The sequence below is a fragment of the Bubalus kerabau genome, chromosome 19, assembly GCF_029407905.1.
Source record: "Bubalus kerabau isolate K-KA32 ecotype Philippines breed swamp buffalo chromosome 19, PCC_UOA_SB_1v2, whole genome shotgun sequence".
In the NCBI taxonomy this organism is placed as follows: Eukaryota; Metazoa; Chordata; class Mammalia; order Artiodactyla; family Bovidae; genus Bubalus; species Bubalus kerabau.
In genome coordinates, this window is record NC_073642.1 from 27,480,251 (window position 1) to 27,497,142 (window position 16,892).

General features: G+C 46.5%; 1 protein-coding gene across 1 annotated transcript; it reads right to left on the reverse strand.

The window, feature by feature from the left end:
* Positions 1–8,321: 8,321 nt before the first annotated feature.
* On the reverse strand, positions 8,322–16,792 carry MESD (mesoderm development LRP chaperone). Its single transcript, XM_055555844.1, has 3 exons — positions 16,495–16,792; positions 10,811–11,043; positions 8,322–9,511 (listed from the first exon to the last, which is right to left on the reverse strand). Exons 1-3 carry the CDS (start codon positions 16,699–16,701, stop codon positions 9,253–9,255), a joined length of 699 nt encoding a protein of 232 aa, XP_055411819.1. The 5' UTR covers positions 16,702–16,792; the 3' UTR covers positions 8,322–9,252.
* Positions 16,793–16,892: the final 100 nt, after the last annotated feature.

Consider the following 16,892-nt stretch of genomic DNA (forward strand, 5'->3'; position numbering starts at 1 on the left):
AGTAAGCGTCTCTTAATTTCATGGCTGCAATCACCATCTGCAGTGATTTTGGAACCCAGAAAAATAAAGTCAGCCACTGTTTCCACTGTTTCCCCACCTATTTCCCATGAAGTGATGGGACCAGATGCCATGATCTTAATTTTCTGAATGTTGAGCTTTAAGCCAATTTTTTCACTCTCCACTTTCACTTTCATCAAGAGGCTGTTTAGTTCTTCTTCACTTTCTGCCATAAGGGTGGTGTCATCTGCATATCTGAGGTTATTGATATTTCTCCTGGCAATCTGAATTCCAGCTTGTGCTTCCTCCAGCCCAACGTTTCTCATGATGTACTCTGCATAAAAGTTAAATAAACAGGGTGACAATATACAGCCTTGACGTACTTCTTTTCCTATTTGGAACCAGTCTGTTGTTCCATGTCCAGTTCTAACTGTTGCTTCCTGACCTGCATATGGATATCTCAGGAGGCAGGTCAGGTGGTCTGGTATTCCCATCTCTTTCAGAATTTTCCGTTTATTGTGATCCACACAGTCAAAGGCTTTGGCATAGTCAATAAAGCAGAAATAGATGTTTTTCTGGAACTCTCTTGCTTTTTCAATGATCCAGCGGATGTTGGCAATTAAATTAATATTTTATATCTATCGAACTTTGCCTGGGATGTAGGTGATCAATAAATATTTTTGAATGAATACAAGAATGAATTAAAAATAATGCCCATGAGAACCTGCTGTACAGCACAGGGAACTCTACTCAGTGCTCTGTGGTGGAAGGAAATCCAAACAAGAGGGGGTATATGCATGTATATATATAGCTGGTTCCCTTTGTTGTACAGCAGAAACTAAAAAAACATAGTAAAGCAACTGTATACTCCAATAAAAAAAATAATGCCCAATTCTAGTAAGTTTTTGGCAAAATGGGTGTCTGTTCGTATATGGCTGGTAATAGTGCAAATTGATATACTCCTTTTGAAAGGAAAATAACATATAATAAAAACATGTCCTTTGTTCTAATAATCTTGAAAACAATACTAAAGGAGTCATCTTAAGAAAGAAGAAAAACTAATTTCAATGAAATTGATGGTTGTAGGTAACTAAAAAGAACCCGAATATTCAACAGTATAGGAATATGTAAATAGTATAGGAAGATGTAAAGAGAGTGACGATACAGCACAGAATGAAGGTCCCTATGTCTCTACTTCATTTCCTACCTTCTTTTTTTAAAATTGGAGCTGTGTTAGTTTCTGCTATACAACAATGTGAATCAGCCATATGTATACATATATATCCCCTCACTCTTGGACCTCCCTCCCACCCCACTGCCCCATCCTACCCCTCTAGGTCATCATAGAGCTGAGCTCCCTGTGCTATACAGCAGCTTCCCCCAGCTATCTATTTTATGCGTGGTGGTGTAAATGTTAGTCCTCTTTAGACAGATAAATGGAGAATAAAAAAAAGTTTGAGTGAAAGATGAGAGCAATGACAGAACCTTCTTCAAAGTGGCTCTAACTACTTATAGGGATCTAGCGCTCTCAGAATCCAGGAACAAGCAGAATAATCAAGACCCGGGAGGCCAGAACCTCAAGCCAAGTCCAGAAACTTCACGAACAGAAGTTCTGAAATCTTTAGTCTAGCTGTCCATCCACTACTAATGACTCAGCTACCAAGTCATTCAGTCTCTGGCCAAGCAAGAGAGGATCTGATTTGGCAACCAGGTGGGTGGTGCCCTGGTGAGATGCGCACCTTAAGTTCAAATGGCCACGATGCAAAGGAGGCAGAATAGGGGAGCGGGGTCCTTCCTGTTAACAGGGCAGCCTTGGATTGAAGCAGATGCCTCTAGAAGGGAATGTGGATCGTGAGACAGAGATTAGACACATGACCTTGTAAGAAGTACATGCCTATGTATGTAATCCCTCAGTCATCTCCAACTTTTTGTGACTCTGTGGACCGTAGCCCACCAGGCTCCTCTGTCCATGGGATTTCTCCAGGCAAGAATACTGCAGTGGGTTGCCATTTCCTTCTCCAGGGGATCTTCCTGACCCAGGGATGGAACCCAAGTCTCTTGAATCTCTTGCAATGGTAGGTGGTTTCTTTACCACTGCACCACCTGGGAAGTCCATTATAAGAAGTAGACTCATGCCTAACACTGAGATCTGGCCCAACTTTCTCTGCAGGAAAAGGATGCGACTTTACCCAGCCACTGAAATGTTAAACATGAAGACCACACAGACACAGGAAAACTTCATTATGATATAAGGCTAAGTGGAAAAAGCCAAAAACAAAAGTCTGTTTCTGCTATGATAGCAGCTATGTGATTATACAGTTCAGAGTTAATAACCTTGAAAGGAAGCTTGGTCAGATGAACAAAGCTTGAAGAGCTGGGATGCTGTGCTGGCGTTTCAGTTTCTTTCTTTCGTTAAAGTTTTTATTTTATATTGAAGTATAGCCGTTAAACCAAGCTGTGACAGTTTCAGGTGGAGTGACTCAGTCACACATACACATGTACCCAAACTCCCCTCCATCTAGGCCGCCACACAACATGCAGCAGTTACCTGTGCTGTACACTAGGTCCCTGTTGGTTGTCCATTATTAAGTGAATTTCTTTCTTTCATAGAGATCTTGTGGCACCTCTACAATAAGGATTTCAAGTTTTACTCTGACAGCATGAACCTGGGAAGTTAGGAAATATAAACTCTGAAAATATGAAGAAATACTGAGGCTTCCCTGGTGGTCCAGGGGTTAAGACATCAGGCTTCCACTGGAAGAGGGTGAAGGTTAGATCTCTTCCTGGGGAACTAAAATCCGTCATGTCCCTTTGCACTGCCAAAAAATAGGGGAGAAAAAGAAGAAGAAAAAAATACTAAGGACCACTGGGTTTAAAAGCCCAGATTGGACCCTACACTTGCACAGCCTCACTGTCTCACCCTCATCCTCACTCTCACTGGTCCTGTCTTTAACATTTTCATCATCAGGTTTTGTTTTCTTAACATTAACTTGATTTTTAAAATGCAGCACTGAAATATTATTGCTTTTTAACTGAGTTTTGGAATGCCTCTTACATCATGTGCCTGTATCAAGTGCCCCACTGCCCACGTCAAAAGCAGCTTTTGGCACATCCTTCCTCCTTCTGCAGGGGCAGGATAAACACGGTTATCAGAAAAAGGGGAGTGAGGCCAGGACCACTCCAGCCTGAACCCTCCCCACAGAGGGCAGCCAGGGCTCTCAAGTCTGCTGCTGACCTGAGGAACTCTGAAGGCTGGACAGGAAGAGTGGTTGCCTCTCTGACCCCCTCCACGGTCTGGGACTTTGGGTAAGAATCACAGAAGGGCACAGCCTGCTCACCAAGCAAGGCCACCCACAGCCTGAGTCCCTCCGCTTCCTGTTCAGTTATAGAAAAGCTGAGAAAAAGCAGGGCTCAGACCTTGAACTGCAGCGCCAGGAAGGCAGACAATGCTCTGATAAGGAGGGAAGGGAGTCAGGAAAATTCACCTAAGATAGATGCTCAGGACCAAGGTCTGGGAAAGGCCATGTCTATGAAGCATGAACAGGAGAGGAAAAAACAGAGATGTGAACTGTCTCCAAACAAGCTGCAACTAGAAAACAACCTCCACAAAGGAATATACACACAGCATAGAAAAATATTCTATTCTGGGGAAACAAACATAACGCAAGGTGTAAATCAACTATACTTCTATAAAATTTAAGATAGTAAATAAAAAGCAAACATATGAAAAAAATGAGATGCAAAAATAAAGTTGGAAATTACTTGTATTAAAAAAAAAAACACAAGTTGTAGAGACTCCATTTGGACTTCTTGAATTCACAGAATATTTTTTAAAGTCTTTTTCTTTTGAATTGCTTTTTAAAATATTTATTTGGCTGTGCTGGGTCTTAGTTGTGGCATATGGGATCTTAATTCCCTGACTAGGTATGGAATGGGGCCCCCTGCATTGGCAGCACAAACTCTTAGCTACTGGACCACTCAAGGGAGTCCCTTGAATTCACAGAATTTAATAAACACTTGAATTCTAAAAAAACGGCTCAATGAAATTGAAAATAGAATGAATTTTAAAATTTTAGAATTTTAAAATTTATGTCTAAGAAAAAAATTGGTGCCCAAAACACCAATACAAATTGAAAATAAATTAACCATTGAAAATTAATTTTTTTCAAATGATGGGAGAAAAAAAAGCACCTAAATGTGCAGTTGGAAATGACACACCATATTCTAGGAGAATAAAAAAAGATTTTGAAAAATCAAGGACTTCCCTAGTGGCCCAATGGTTAAGACTCCGTGTTCCCAATGCAGGGGTCCAGGATCTGATCTGTAGTGGAAGTGGATCCCACATGCCACACCTAAGAGTTCACATGCCGAAACTAAAAAGTAAAAAAGATCTCACATGCTGTAACTAACGTCTGAAGCAATAAATAAATAATTTTAAAAAAATAAAATAAAAATCAACCCTAGGACTTCTTAGCAAAATTACTGAATATCATCAATAGGAATGAGGCAGGATCTCCAGTATTTAATAGAAAGAACAGCCGCTTTCAAGAGAAAAGATAACCCTGGCCTCAGAACGCTCCAGTGGAGCCACGCATACGTTATACACCTTGTCAGCACGCAAATAACTCTCTTAAAGAAGAATCCAGAGACGGAAGGAAGTTAGACAATTCCCCCACGCTGATGAGGAGTTAACACATACTCAAAGCGTGAAAGTGTTAGTCGCTCAGTCATGTCCAACTCTTTGCAACTCCATGGACTGTAGGCTGCCAGGTTCCTCTCTCCATGGGATTCTCCAGGCAGGAACATTGGAGTGGGTTACCATTTTCTTCTCCAGGGGATCTTCCTGACCGGGGGATCAAACCCAGGTCTCCTGCACTGCAGGCAGATTCTTTACCATCTTAGCCACCAGGGAAGAGGTTTAACAATGTAAAGGAAACCACCAGAAGTACTAAAAACTACAGTCTGATCATCAGAAACCAGGGAGGTAGAAGGAGGTCTATTAAGTTTCCATGTTTCATGGTTGATAGTCAAAGATGCCATGTGATTGTATTAAAGCAAGAGACATGACAATGAAATGTTATTGTTCCATCGCTCAGTCATATCCGACTCTTTGTGACCCCATGGACTGCTGCACGCCAGGCTTCCCTGTCCTTCATTATCTCCAGGAGCTTGCTCAGACTCATGTCCATTGAGCCAGTGATGCCATCCAACCATCTCATCCTCTGTCATCCCCTTCTCCTCCTGCCCTCAATCTTCCCCAGCATCAGGGTCTTTCCAATGAGTTGGCTCTTCACATCAGGTGGCCAAAGTATTGAACTTCAGCTTCAGCATCAGTCCTTCCAATGAATATTCAGGGTGAAAACAAATACACAGAAGTAAAAATGAGTTTATATATGTGCATGTGTATATGTATCATATATAATCCCAGTCCCCACCTTAAATATGGCATTTCTGTTGTTCATGAATCTGCATGGCTTTTCTGGGCAGCTCCTCTCTGCTTCCTGCATCCCTGTGATATCCTGAGGGCTGGGGCTGGGGACATCTGAAGACTCACTTGCTCACTTGTGTGCATCTGGGCTGTGAAGGCCCCAGGTGGGGCTGGACCAGGTGGGGCTCTCTGGGCATCTCTCTCTGCGTGGCCTTTGCAGATGGCCTCTCCAGTCTGGTGGCTTCAGGGGAGCCAATGAAGATGCAGTTTTCACAGTTTCTTAAAAAAAAAAAATTGTTTATATTTTTGGTTGTTTATGTATGTGCTGGGTCCTTGTTGCTGCCCGGGCTTTTCTCTAGTTGCCACAAATGAGGACTCCTCTCGAGTTGCAGTGCACGGGCTTCTCACTGCAGTGGCTTCTCTTGTGGGGAGCACAGGCTGTAGGTGCATGGGCTTCAATAGTTGCACCACATGGACTCAACAGTTGTGGCACCTGGGCTTAGGGCTTAGTGCCTCTGAGGCATGTGGGGTCTTCCTGGATCAAGGATCCAACCCACATCCGCTGCATTGGCAAGCGGATTTTTTTAACCACTGAGCCACTAGGGAAACCCTGGTTTTCACATCTTAATGGCAAGTATAATGGTCAGTGCTGGCTGGATTTTGAGCTCTATTGATAGCAAAAGTAAGTTAACAAAACCACTTTGGAGGGCCACTTCACCAATAACATACCAGGTGAAAATTCGGTAGTTCCAGCAATTCCACTGCTAGGAATCTGCCCCTCAGATATAAGCACAAGTTTACCAAAGTATGTGGTAACAGTTATTAAAATGTTCAGGGCAGCATTTTTGTACAAACTAGTGAGACCCTAGAAACTCAGCGTCCATCAGCAGGGGCTGTGCACGTGAATCGTGGATCACACCTCACCACCACCCAGCTCACTGCACCACCTTTGACCTAGGCCTAAACCACTGAAATACCCTCCCAAACTGCCCCTCACCCCTCCTCCTGTTGGCTTCCAATCAGTCCACCAGTGCAAACCGGATGACCCCTCGAATCTACCCCGCCACAGCTAAAATCCTTTAGGCCTCTCCCATCTCCAGCAGACCCTGCACACCCCACACACATGCTCCAGCCTTCACCCTCATTACTAGGGTATGCAAGGTCTGGGGCTTTCCAGGGAGGGGGTAGGGGGCAGGCTAGCCAAGGTGACAAGCTTTATTGCTTGGTAAAGTAGTTCCATACCTTACCAAGCACCTTGCAGAGGTAGATTTTTAAGTATTTATTCAGTTGCTCCACGTCTTAGTTACGGCATGTGGGATCTGGTTCCCTGATCAGGGATGGAACCCAGACCCCATGTATTGAGAGTGCATGTGTATTAGCCACTGGACCCCTGGGGAAGTCCCCAGAGGCAAATTCTCTAAGTGAATGGACCCCTCCTGCATAGGAATCTTCTAAATAAATCTTTGCTGTCATAATTCTCATTCATAAAAGTGTATTGTTTCTGAGAGATCCCACAAACTTGCCTAAGCTCAAAGCCCTCCCTAAACCTTCGTCACTCACCCATCCAGCCTGGTGCTGTGCTGTGCCCCAGACTCTCCATCAGAACTTCCTGCTGTCCTTCCTGTCACTTCTAGCCACAGGGCCTTTGCATGGACTGTTTCCTCTGCCTGGTTACTCCTTCCCCCTGCCTGAGGTCCTTTCTGACTATCCCAAGATCCCTCCACGTCTTGGCACTGTTGTTCTTTCCTGTTTCTAACAGTTGCCATGTCACTTTGTACAGGATTACCATTTGTCTTTCCCACCAAATCACTGTTTCACAAAAGCAGGGGCTGCGGGCACACTGTCTCTGGCACTCAGTGGAGCCCAGCACATAACAGACGCTTGTTTAGTACAGGCTGATGTGGCTGCATGTCCCATGGGAAGCAAAGAGGTGGACAGGCACGTTCTGACAGTTCAAAGGGAACACAAGCTGGGCTGGGTCAAGTGAACGCCTTCTGTTTAAAAGAGATACGCATTGGATCAGGACAGTGGCCCAGGCACAGATGGCAGAAACCTAACAAGAGGCCCAAGTGAAAACTGAAAACACCTGTGGACGGGGCTGGCTTCAGGCAGGGCTCGATGCAGGCATTCAGCTGACCGCACCAGGACTCCGCTCTTTCCCTGCTTCTCCCCATCGCTTGCTTCATCCTCCAGCCTGAGACAGTTCTCCCCTCGAGAGGGGCAAGGTGGCAATAGCAGCTGCAGCCTCACTCCCCTGGGTGCAAGTTGTGCAAGAAACAAAAAACACCTCATCCCGGGGTGTGTGTGTGTTAACTCAATCGTGTCCCCACACTTTGCGATTCCACAGACTGTGGCCCGCCAGGCTCCTCTGTCCATGGGATTCTCCAGGCAAGAATACTGGAGCGGGTTGCTACTGCCTTCTCCAGGGGATTTTCCTGACCCAAAGCCTGAACCCAGGTCTTCTGCATCGCAGGCAGATTCTTCTAACGTCTGAGTCACCAGGGATTCCTGAGGTGGCTCATGCAAACACCCTAGGATTAATTCCACCCTGGAGTAGGGGGCCTACAGGGCAAACATCCACCCCCCCGCCCCACCAACCCAGCGCAGAACAGAAAATGAAGAGTGCATGGATCATTACATGGAAATCAGAAAATAAGTTACCCAAATAAGGGGAACTAGGTACCATGAGGCCAAAACAAACACATATCATCCTACAGATCACTATAAACTGGTAAGTGTGTTTGTGGGGTTTTTTTTTTTATGAAAACAAATTAACAGTAGCTTCCACGGGACAAGGCAGTGGCAGTGGGGGAAGGGGGAGACGTTTCACTCTACCATTCTTTAATGATGATGTTTTCTAAACTTTTCTGAATTTGCTAAAATCAACGATGGAAGCTTTTCTTTTTTTTTTTAACAAATAATTTTAGTTCTTAGAAATGACAGCTGGGTATAAATTCTATAACTGTCACTCAGAGCAGGCTGTGACACAGGAACAGCAATGTCAGACAGTAACAGGTAACACATCGTATTAGTACCATACAAAATCACCACAAGTTTAGGCACTTTATCAAAGGAACGTGTTTAGAAGCTTGGCTGATGCCCGAGTCACACCCTGGAAAATCATCACGTTAGATGGAGCACATGACTCGTGACACCGGCACGACTTTCCTAAGTAAGGTCCTGTTTGGACAGAACCCCTGGATTCACAGACCACACAAAACCTGACTGATATCAAGAGTGCTCCTAACTGATGAGAGAGGTTTAAATCCAATAAATTTCAAGTGATTATTCGGGATTTTCAAGCTGCGTGATTTTCTGTTCTGTGTCTTCTGCAGAGATTTGGGATTCACGTGTCCTGGCGTCCTGACTGTGTATGCAGATGTCGGAGCACTGAGTGGTGCTCCTGTGGCCTGTTTTTAATTTCACAGTTATGGATGTGGTGTCTGTAAAAGCCTGATTCAATGCATTTGAGAGTCTTAAGTTCGTCTGATGAGAACGTGGTATCCTTTTGTTTAAGGGAAACAATACAGAAGGCTGCAGGTCAGGCCAAGGGTGCGGTGCCACGGTCCAGCCAGAGACGCCTCCACATTTCAGTGGGAAAGTCACACCTGCAGGTTTCCACTGAAAGTGATTTTATGGTAAACATGAATCTGTCAGTGTTTCATGTTAATTACAAAACCTCTGTCCTCTTACTTGAAGCCTTTTAAACAGTAATTCTTTTGCTGACCAGAAACTGGCCACATGGCAGACTTTTCTCAGCAGAGATGGGAAGCCTGTGTGTGTGTGGTCACCCATGCCCTCTTCCTCTGCACAGGGAGAATGTCCCATCACAGCTCTTCCTTCTTACTCCCAGCCCGATTGTCTTCCTTCGAAGCCCGGGGTTTCGGGTCTCTCTCCTTCTTTTTCTTGCCCTTCTCTTGCTTGGTTTGATTCTTCTCTTTGCTTCCTCCCCCTTTGCCGGGGTACACCTGGCCCTCCAGGGTCACATCGGCACACCTGTCCTGACTGACCAGGAAGTCCTTGATCTCCCAGGCGTAGCCCCCATCACGAAGCATGAAGATGGCACGGTCTGACCCCACGATGAACCTGGACAGACAGAGGGGACCACGGTCAGCACACAGTTGGTGCAGGGCTAACAGTTCAAAACAGGCCTGCAGCACTTTTAAACTAAGAAAAAAGAATCCCCTTCAAATTCTACATGAACACAGAACAAACTGTCCTATTTCCCCAGGCCTAGAAGCTGTTGACATTCACTGTTGGAAAGTACTAGCTGGCTCAACTATTTAACAACTCGGCTCAGATCAAAAGAGAAGGAGGACCTGGGTTGTGTGTGTGGTGCAGGGGCTGCTCATGTGAAGGGAGGTGTCAGAAGTGGGCCTTGGGAGGCTGCAGATGGGCGGGCCTCAGGGCCTCTCTCAGGGAATCGAGGGGAGGCTGATGTTTGGGTCTGTTTTACAGTCTTAAGGGCCCAGTTAAGGTTTCATGTGACAAAGGCCTCTGCTGACAGAGACTGACAACCACAAGTTTGGACTGGGTCACAAGAGGCCCTCAAAGGGCTCAGGAGGATGCTCGGTGACTGGACAGAACTCAACCCCGGAGGTTAACTGCTAGCAGCCAAGCACGTCCACGCTCCGCAGGTCCCAAGGAGCAGAGAGTAACAGAAGAGAGTCCGGGCGTGTGTAAAGCACCCCCCACCCCCTGCCTCCATATATCAGTGAGAGCTCTGGGCCCATCACCACCACAGCACTCACTCGTTCCCCCAAGTGTCTACTTATGCTCACAAAAGCACTCACCACCCTAGACACTCTGAGTATTCCTTTTGATTCCTTTTGTACTTCCTGAACTAAAATATTGGAAGACGCTACACTTTAGAAATCGTTATTGACAAAGAAAAAGGAAATTCCTCAAAACTGCATCTCAGGATCATACTGACCCGTGATGACCAGACTCCTTCACTTTAAAGTAACAGAGTCTGGTCCAAGCTTCTGTGTGAACACAGCCACACAGAAGAGCTTCTCCCGTGGGCGGGGACTTCTAAAGGAAGAGGCACACTGTCAGACGTCAACTAATTTTCCACCCCCCACCGGGGCTAAGCTATATATATAGCTTCTTACTCAGATAAAAGAGACGTTCAAGATACATAGATAAATGGCTTTTGGATCAAATGAGATATGAAAACAAACAAATAAATTTACTGGCTTTGACCAAACCTGAGTAGTCTTCTTCAAAGAAAAATAAATAAACTAGGTAAATAAATGTAAAAGCAGACAGACTAGACAGGAAAGGTCCAGGGCCCTGCTAAGTATTGCCAGGAATGACACCCATTGCATCAACAGAAATAAAGCCCAGCAAAGCCCATGTTTCTCAGCAAGGCTGTAGTTTTACCTCTGGACGTCATAGTTGGCATTGAAAAGGCTGCCCTGCCACAGGCTGGTGATCTCCTCCGTCTCCTTCTCGGTGGGGTTTCCTGACACGGTGACAAACATCATGAGCGTCTTGCCCTTCTTCGTCATCTTCAGTATGCTCTCGGGCTTGCCCGGGTCTATCTGCGAGAAATCTATGGGCGCAGAGGGTCTTTTGTGCTCTGGGAGGTCTCCTTCTTCTATGTCGTCATCTTTCTGTAAGGATGGGGGTGGGGGAGGGGAGCGTCACATAGAGTGTGCACTACAGTCGGCAAAGGCAGGAATGTCCGCATGTGAGGTCAGGTGCAGGTTTATGGTCTAAATCATAGCAGAAGGGCTTCTCTGGTGGCCCAGCGGTTAAGAATCTGCCTGCCAATGGAGCGGACATGGGTTTGATCCCTGGTGCAGGAAGATCCCACATGCCACTGAGCAACTAAATCAGGACCTGTGACCTCTACGCTTGAGAAGGGAATACCTTCTGATGTGCTGAGGATGAGAGCTGGGTCCTTCCCTTTGGGCGGGGAGTTATAAATACAAAAGTAGAAGAATGCACCCATGATATTGGGCTGGAATTGGAGGCAGCACACAGAACTTATGATTTTTTGATAAACAAGATAAAAATATTTAAAAGAACTAGTGTTCCGCGGGGGAAAAGCTAATTCTGGCAAAGGAAACAGAAAATTAGTCTGGAACATCTTCTTGTATCAGAAAGTAAGAAAGTGCTCGGGGAATTATGGGATGTGTCAGGATGACACAGAAGCAAGCATGAAGCAGAGCTTGTGGGCCTAATTGGGAATAATCTGAAAATCCAAATAATGACAGAATGGTTTATAACTTCCCAAACAAAGTAAGAACTACTGGATCCAGGCCCACAGAAATAAACAAGACAATTAATTACTAACGGCAGAATGCCAACTAAATAAATGTAAGATAAATGAATTAAAAATACACAAAAGAACCAGTTGTTCCTTGGAGAAAAGACTAATTCCAGCAAGGAAAAGAAACCAGTGCTGCTCGATGTTATCATATGTGTGATCCTTGACAACATCACGGTAAGTGAAGGAGAAGACCACATATGCACTGCAGGAGTCTATTTATACCAAACACCCAGAGAAGACAAAGCTATAGACAGAAGCCGATGAGAGGTTGCCTGGGGCTGGCTGGAGGGCTGGGAGGAACGCGGGGAGGGGTGACTGAGACCACAGTTTCTTTCTGGGGGTGAAGCAAATGTTCTCAAATTGACTGTGGTGCTGGTTGCACAACTCTCTGAACAGTCCAGAAACCACTGAAATGTACGCTTTAAATGAGTGAACTATAAGGCATGTAAATTATATCACAATAAAGCTATTACTTAAAACAACAAAAAAAGAGCCTTTAAAATGAAACAAAAAGCCCCTATATATCACTACGTGGGCCTCTTAACAAATCACTGAAGGGCCGAGGCTTAAGACATCAACAATAACGTCCTGTATTAAACATATTTTTAATAAGAGAACAAGATAATTCTAAAGCCATGTCTGAAGGTGATCCATATTTGATCTGGCTTCAGCTCCCTAACTCACCTGCATGGCCTTGGACCAGACTTCATAAACCTCTAGGCCTGTCTCCTCGTCTATAAAAGGAAAAGCAGAATTGGGTGATCCCCACGGCCCTAGCAGTGTGGAGCCAACCTTCTCCTCAACTCTGCCACCCTCTCAACTGACCCATTTCTTCCTCATTTGGCTCTGAAAGAGCTGCTGGAGACCTGCAGGAAAGCAAATGAGCTGCACTGTCACGTGGGCCTGGGTGTGGCTCCAGGCACCACTCCTTTAGCCGTGTGGCCTTAGTGGAAAATCATTTCCCTCACCTATAATGGGGAGGGGGGTGATCACAGCATCTCCCTGCTAAGCTTGTCTGGGAATTTAATGACATAAAGGCAAGCAGCACATACTTAATACATGGTGCTGTTACCACTACTTAATACATGGTGCTGTTACCACTTGTTCAGCCACTATGCCGTGTCAGACTCTTTGTGACCCCATGGACTGCAGCATGCCAGGCTTCCCTGTCCACCATCTCCTGGAGTTTGCTGAGACTCATGGCCCTCTGTAATCCAGCTTCCAAACAACTACTGAAATCACCCTCTTAAAGTACATAGGAACTCCTGGTGGCCAAACTCACAGGCTGTTTCTGACTGTATTCTATTCTATTTCTCCACAATACCTATGTATGGTCTCCTTAGAATACTTCAAGACTTCTAGTTGGGTCAACAACCTAGAATATTTTTATTTTTCAAGCTGATTCCACTAACGGTCATGGCATTAACTCCATAGGTTACAAGGACCATTTCTTTTTCATGAAAATATAATTAATCAGAAGTCTAGCGCATACAGCAAGAGTAAGGATCTTTTCAAGGACCTTTAATTTCTATTTTATATGTCTGACTGTGAGTTTCAGTTACAAGAAGAAAAGAAGAAAAAACACAGTACCATAGATGTAAAAGAAAAGGTGGCAGCAGAGGTCGAGATGGTTAGATAGCATCACGGACTGAATGGACATGAGTGTGAACAAACTCCAGGAGATAGTATGGACTTCCCTGGAGTCTCAGATAAAGAATCTGCCTGCAATGCAGAAGACCCAGGTTCAATCCCTGGGTTGGGAAGATCCCCTGGAGAAGGGAATGGCTACCCATTCTAGTATTCTTGCCTGGAGAATTCCATGGACAAAGGAGCCTGGTGGGCTACAGACAGGATGAGACAGGCTGGATGGAATCATTGACTCAATGGACATGAATCTGAGCAAACTCCTGGAGATAGTGAAGGAAAGTAGAGCCTGGCGGGCTATCGTCCAGAGTCGCAAATAGCCGGGCCTGACAGAAAAACCACCACCTTAGATGTAGGTGCAATTGTCCAGGTCTTCTCTTAGTTGCACTGCTTCCCTGAGTAATCTTACCCGTTCTATCACTTCCTTTAAACTGAAAGCAATCACACCTTCATCCCCAGGCAGGGCTGGGGGCGCAGAATGTGACCAAGTGGCCTTTCCCACACTCTATGCAGCCCTGCCTCCAGGCCAGTCTTACATCTTTGACTGGCTTCGCCACTTCTCCAATATGTTTGTCAAATTTCATAGCTACAGAGCTGAACTCCCTTATTCTGTAAATGCTTTTCTTCCTCCCAGGTCCTTGATAGTAAGAACAGCTACTATCTCCTGAGCAGCTACTATGTCACAGGCATTGTTCATTTAGTATATCCCATCTCAGGACAGGGCTTCCCCGATAGCTGAGCTAGTAAAGAATCCACCTACCATGCAGGAGTCCCTGGTTCAATTCCTGGATTGGGAAGATCTGCTGGAGAAGGGATAGGCTTCCCACTCCAGTATTCTTGGGCTTCCCTGGTGGCTCAGACGGTAAAGAATCTGCCTGCAATGCGAGAGACCTAGGTTCAATCCTTGAGTTGGGAAGATCCTCTGGAGAAGGGAATGGCTACCCACTCCAGTATTTCTGGCCTGGAGAATTCCATGGACTATATAGCCCATGGGGTCGCAAAGAGTCGGACGCGACAGCAACTTTCACTCACCTCAAGACAATCCTGTAGGATGCACACTGCACTGAGCTGTGGATGAGGCCCAGGGAAGGTGAATAATTGACTCAAGGCCACAGGCTTGACAGGGTGACACTGAAGTACAAACTCACTTGTCTGGCTCTGCTGCTATCTCCCCACCTACCCCTTCCCCGGCACCTGGTTACAGTAATGTAAGAATTACTTTCGGTTTTTCTACACCAACTGGGATTCATTACCACAGTGGAAGGAGCACCACCATTCCTGCCCCTCCCCCCCACCCCCCTACACACACCTGAGGCAGGCCTCTCCCTGCAGTGATGACTTTCACACTGGCAGAGGATGGGGAAAGACCTTAGGGACCCCCACAAGGGGAGGAGGTTACCACTTCCTTCAAAAAAGCACCCTTAGATTTTCCAGTGGCACAGTGGGTAAGAATCTGCCTGCCAAACTAGGGGACACGAGTTCGATCCCTGGTCCGGGAAGAGCAACTAAGCCCATGCGCCACAACTACTGAAGCCCATGTGCCTAGTGCCCCGTGCTCTGCAACAAGAGTAGCCACCACAATGAGAAGCCCACATATTGCACGCAGAGAGCAGCCCCTGCTCACCACAACTAGAGAAAAGCCTGTGCGCAGTGACGAAGACCCAGCACAGCCAAAAATAAAATAATTTTTTTTTTTTTAATGAGAGATTAAAAATAAAAAAGCACCCAGAGACAGATCTGCTCTCCCACAGAGAGACTGCAATTGCCCGGGCAGGGCTTTCACATTTGCAGTGTCTGCAAAGGGGAGCTCAATTCACCTAAAAGGAACCCTGCAAAGTGGGATGCTACCTAACTTTAAAGATAAGGAAAATGAGGATCACAAAGCTACCAAGGTCAATACATCAGATGGTACTACAACTCACGTCTAAAAGTCTCTATTTAATACATACACCACCTGCATGCATGCTCAGTCGCCAAGTTGTGTCCAACTCTTTTACAATCCCATGGACTGTAGCTTGCCAGGATTCTCTGTCCAGAGGGTTTCCCAGACAAGTATACTGGAGTGGGTTGCCAATTCCTCTTCCAGGCAATCTTACTGGACCAGGGATAGAACCCTCATTTCCTGCACTGGCGGGCGGATTCTTTACCACTGAGCCACCTGGGAAGCCCACATACACACATGGAAAACCACAATATAATAAAACATCAGCACTGGAAGAAATCATCCGGTAAAATCTCATTCTACACATAAGGAAGCTGAGGTCTAGGGTGGAAACATGACTCACTCAAGGTCACACATGCAGTGGAACCCAAGTTTCTGACATTACTTCACCAGCAGTGCAAATAAACCAAGAAAACACAACCACCTTTGGATGGGCAAAAGGCAGCAACAATGTTTTGGTTTGTGAACTTCACCTAAAAAGGTTAATACCCTCTCCTTGCCATTACACATTCCAGCCCATTCAATTACCCGAAAATTGACTCGCACAATACCAAGTCATTGCTCCCTTGAACGAAAAATCTGAGTTCCACAACAAAAAACCACTAGCCTTTAATAAGGCCTCCTACCCCATCCAAAAAAGTAAAGGCACGCACAAAACTTACAAAAACTTTCAACAGGCACATATACCAAAATGGGAACTGTGAATCCTTACTTAAAACGCGGGAGAACGACGAAAGCTGAAACGGCGCTCTTTGAAGATAATCCTCTCCATACCCCTCACCCACCCACGCACCCCGTTCTCAGGAGTGGGATGGAAAAGGTCTCCCCCCGCCCTTCATTAGAAGGGCTCGCTGACCACGGGGAGCAACGCGGAGGCGACCAGGGCACTGATGACAAATAGGGCTGAAGAGTGAGAGGCTGACTCGTGACTGGAGTGGCCCGAGGAACGGTGAAAAGAGGACATCGGGATGAACGGCTTGGGGCAGGGGTCGGCAGACTGATGGGGAAGTAGTCAGAGGAGGCACTGAGGGTCAGCGGTAGCTGGAGTGGGTCATAAGGCCCATTGGCATGCAGACAGAGGAGGTTAGGGGGTCAAAAGACACCAAGACGGAGGTGTAAAGGGTCCCAAGACAGAGAAGGTAAGAGGTCACTAGGAAGGGACCCGGGACAGAAGAACCGGGAGAGTGTGCGCGCGCCGCGGACCTCCCACTGTTCCAGAAGACGGGCCATGTCGGCGTCATTGTAGTCGCGAATATCCTTCTTCTTCTTCCGGGGAGGTGGGGTGGCCTCGCCGGGTGTCTCGGCCGGGCTGTCGGCGGCGAAGGCCCTCGGCGGCAGCAGCAGGAGCAGCATCAAATCACAGGCACAGAGAAAAATCACGGTGGCGCGGGCCCAGCCGGAGGCCGCCATCTTCGTCGCGCAGCGTCGCGCTGCCGCGTGGACCAGACTTGCGCGAGCCCTGGCCCCACCCCAGGCCGCCTCTTTCCTGGGCCCGCCCCTTGCCGGTGCCTGAGCGGGACACGCCTTCAGCCCCGCCTCCATGGGCTCAAGGCCACCCCCTTGGCCCCGCCTCCCAAGCTTCGGTATCCTACCAGGCTCCG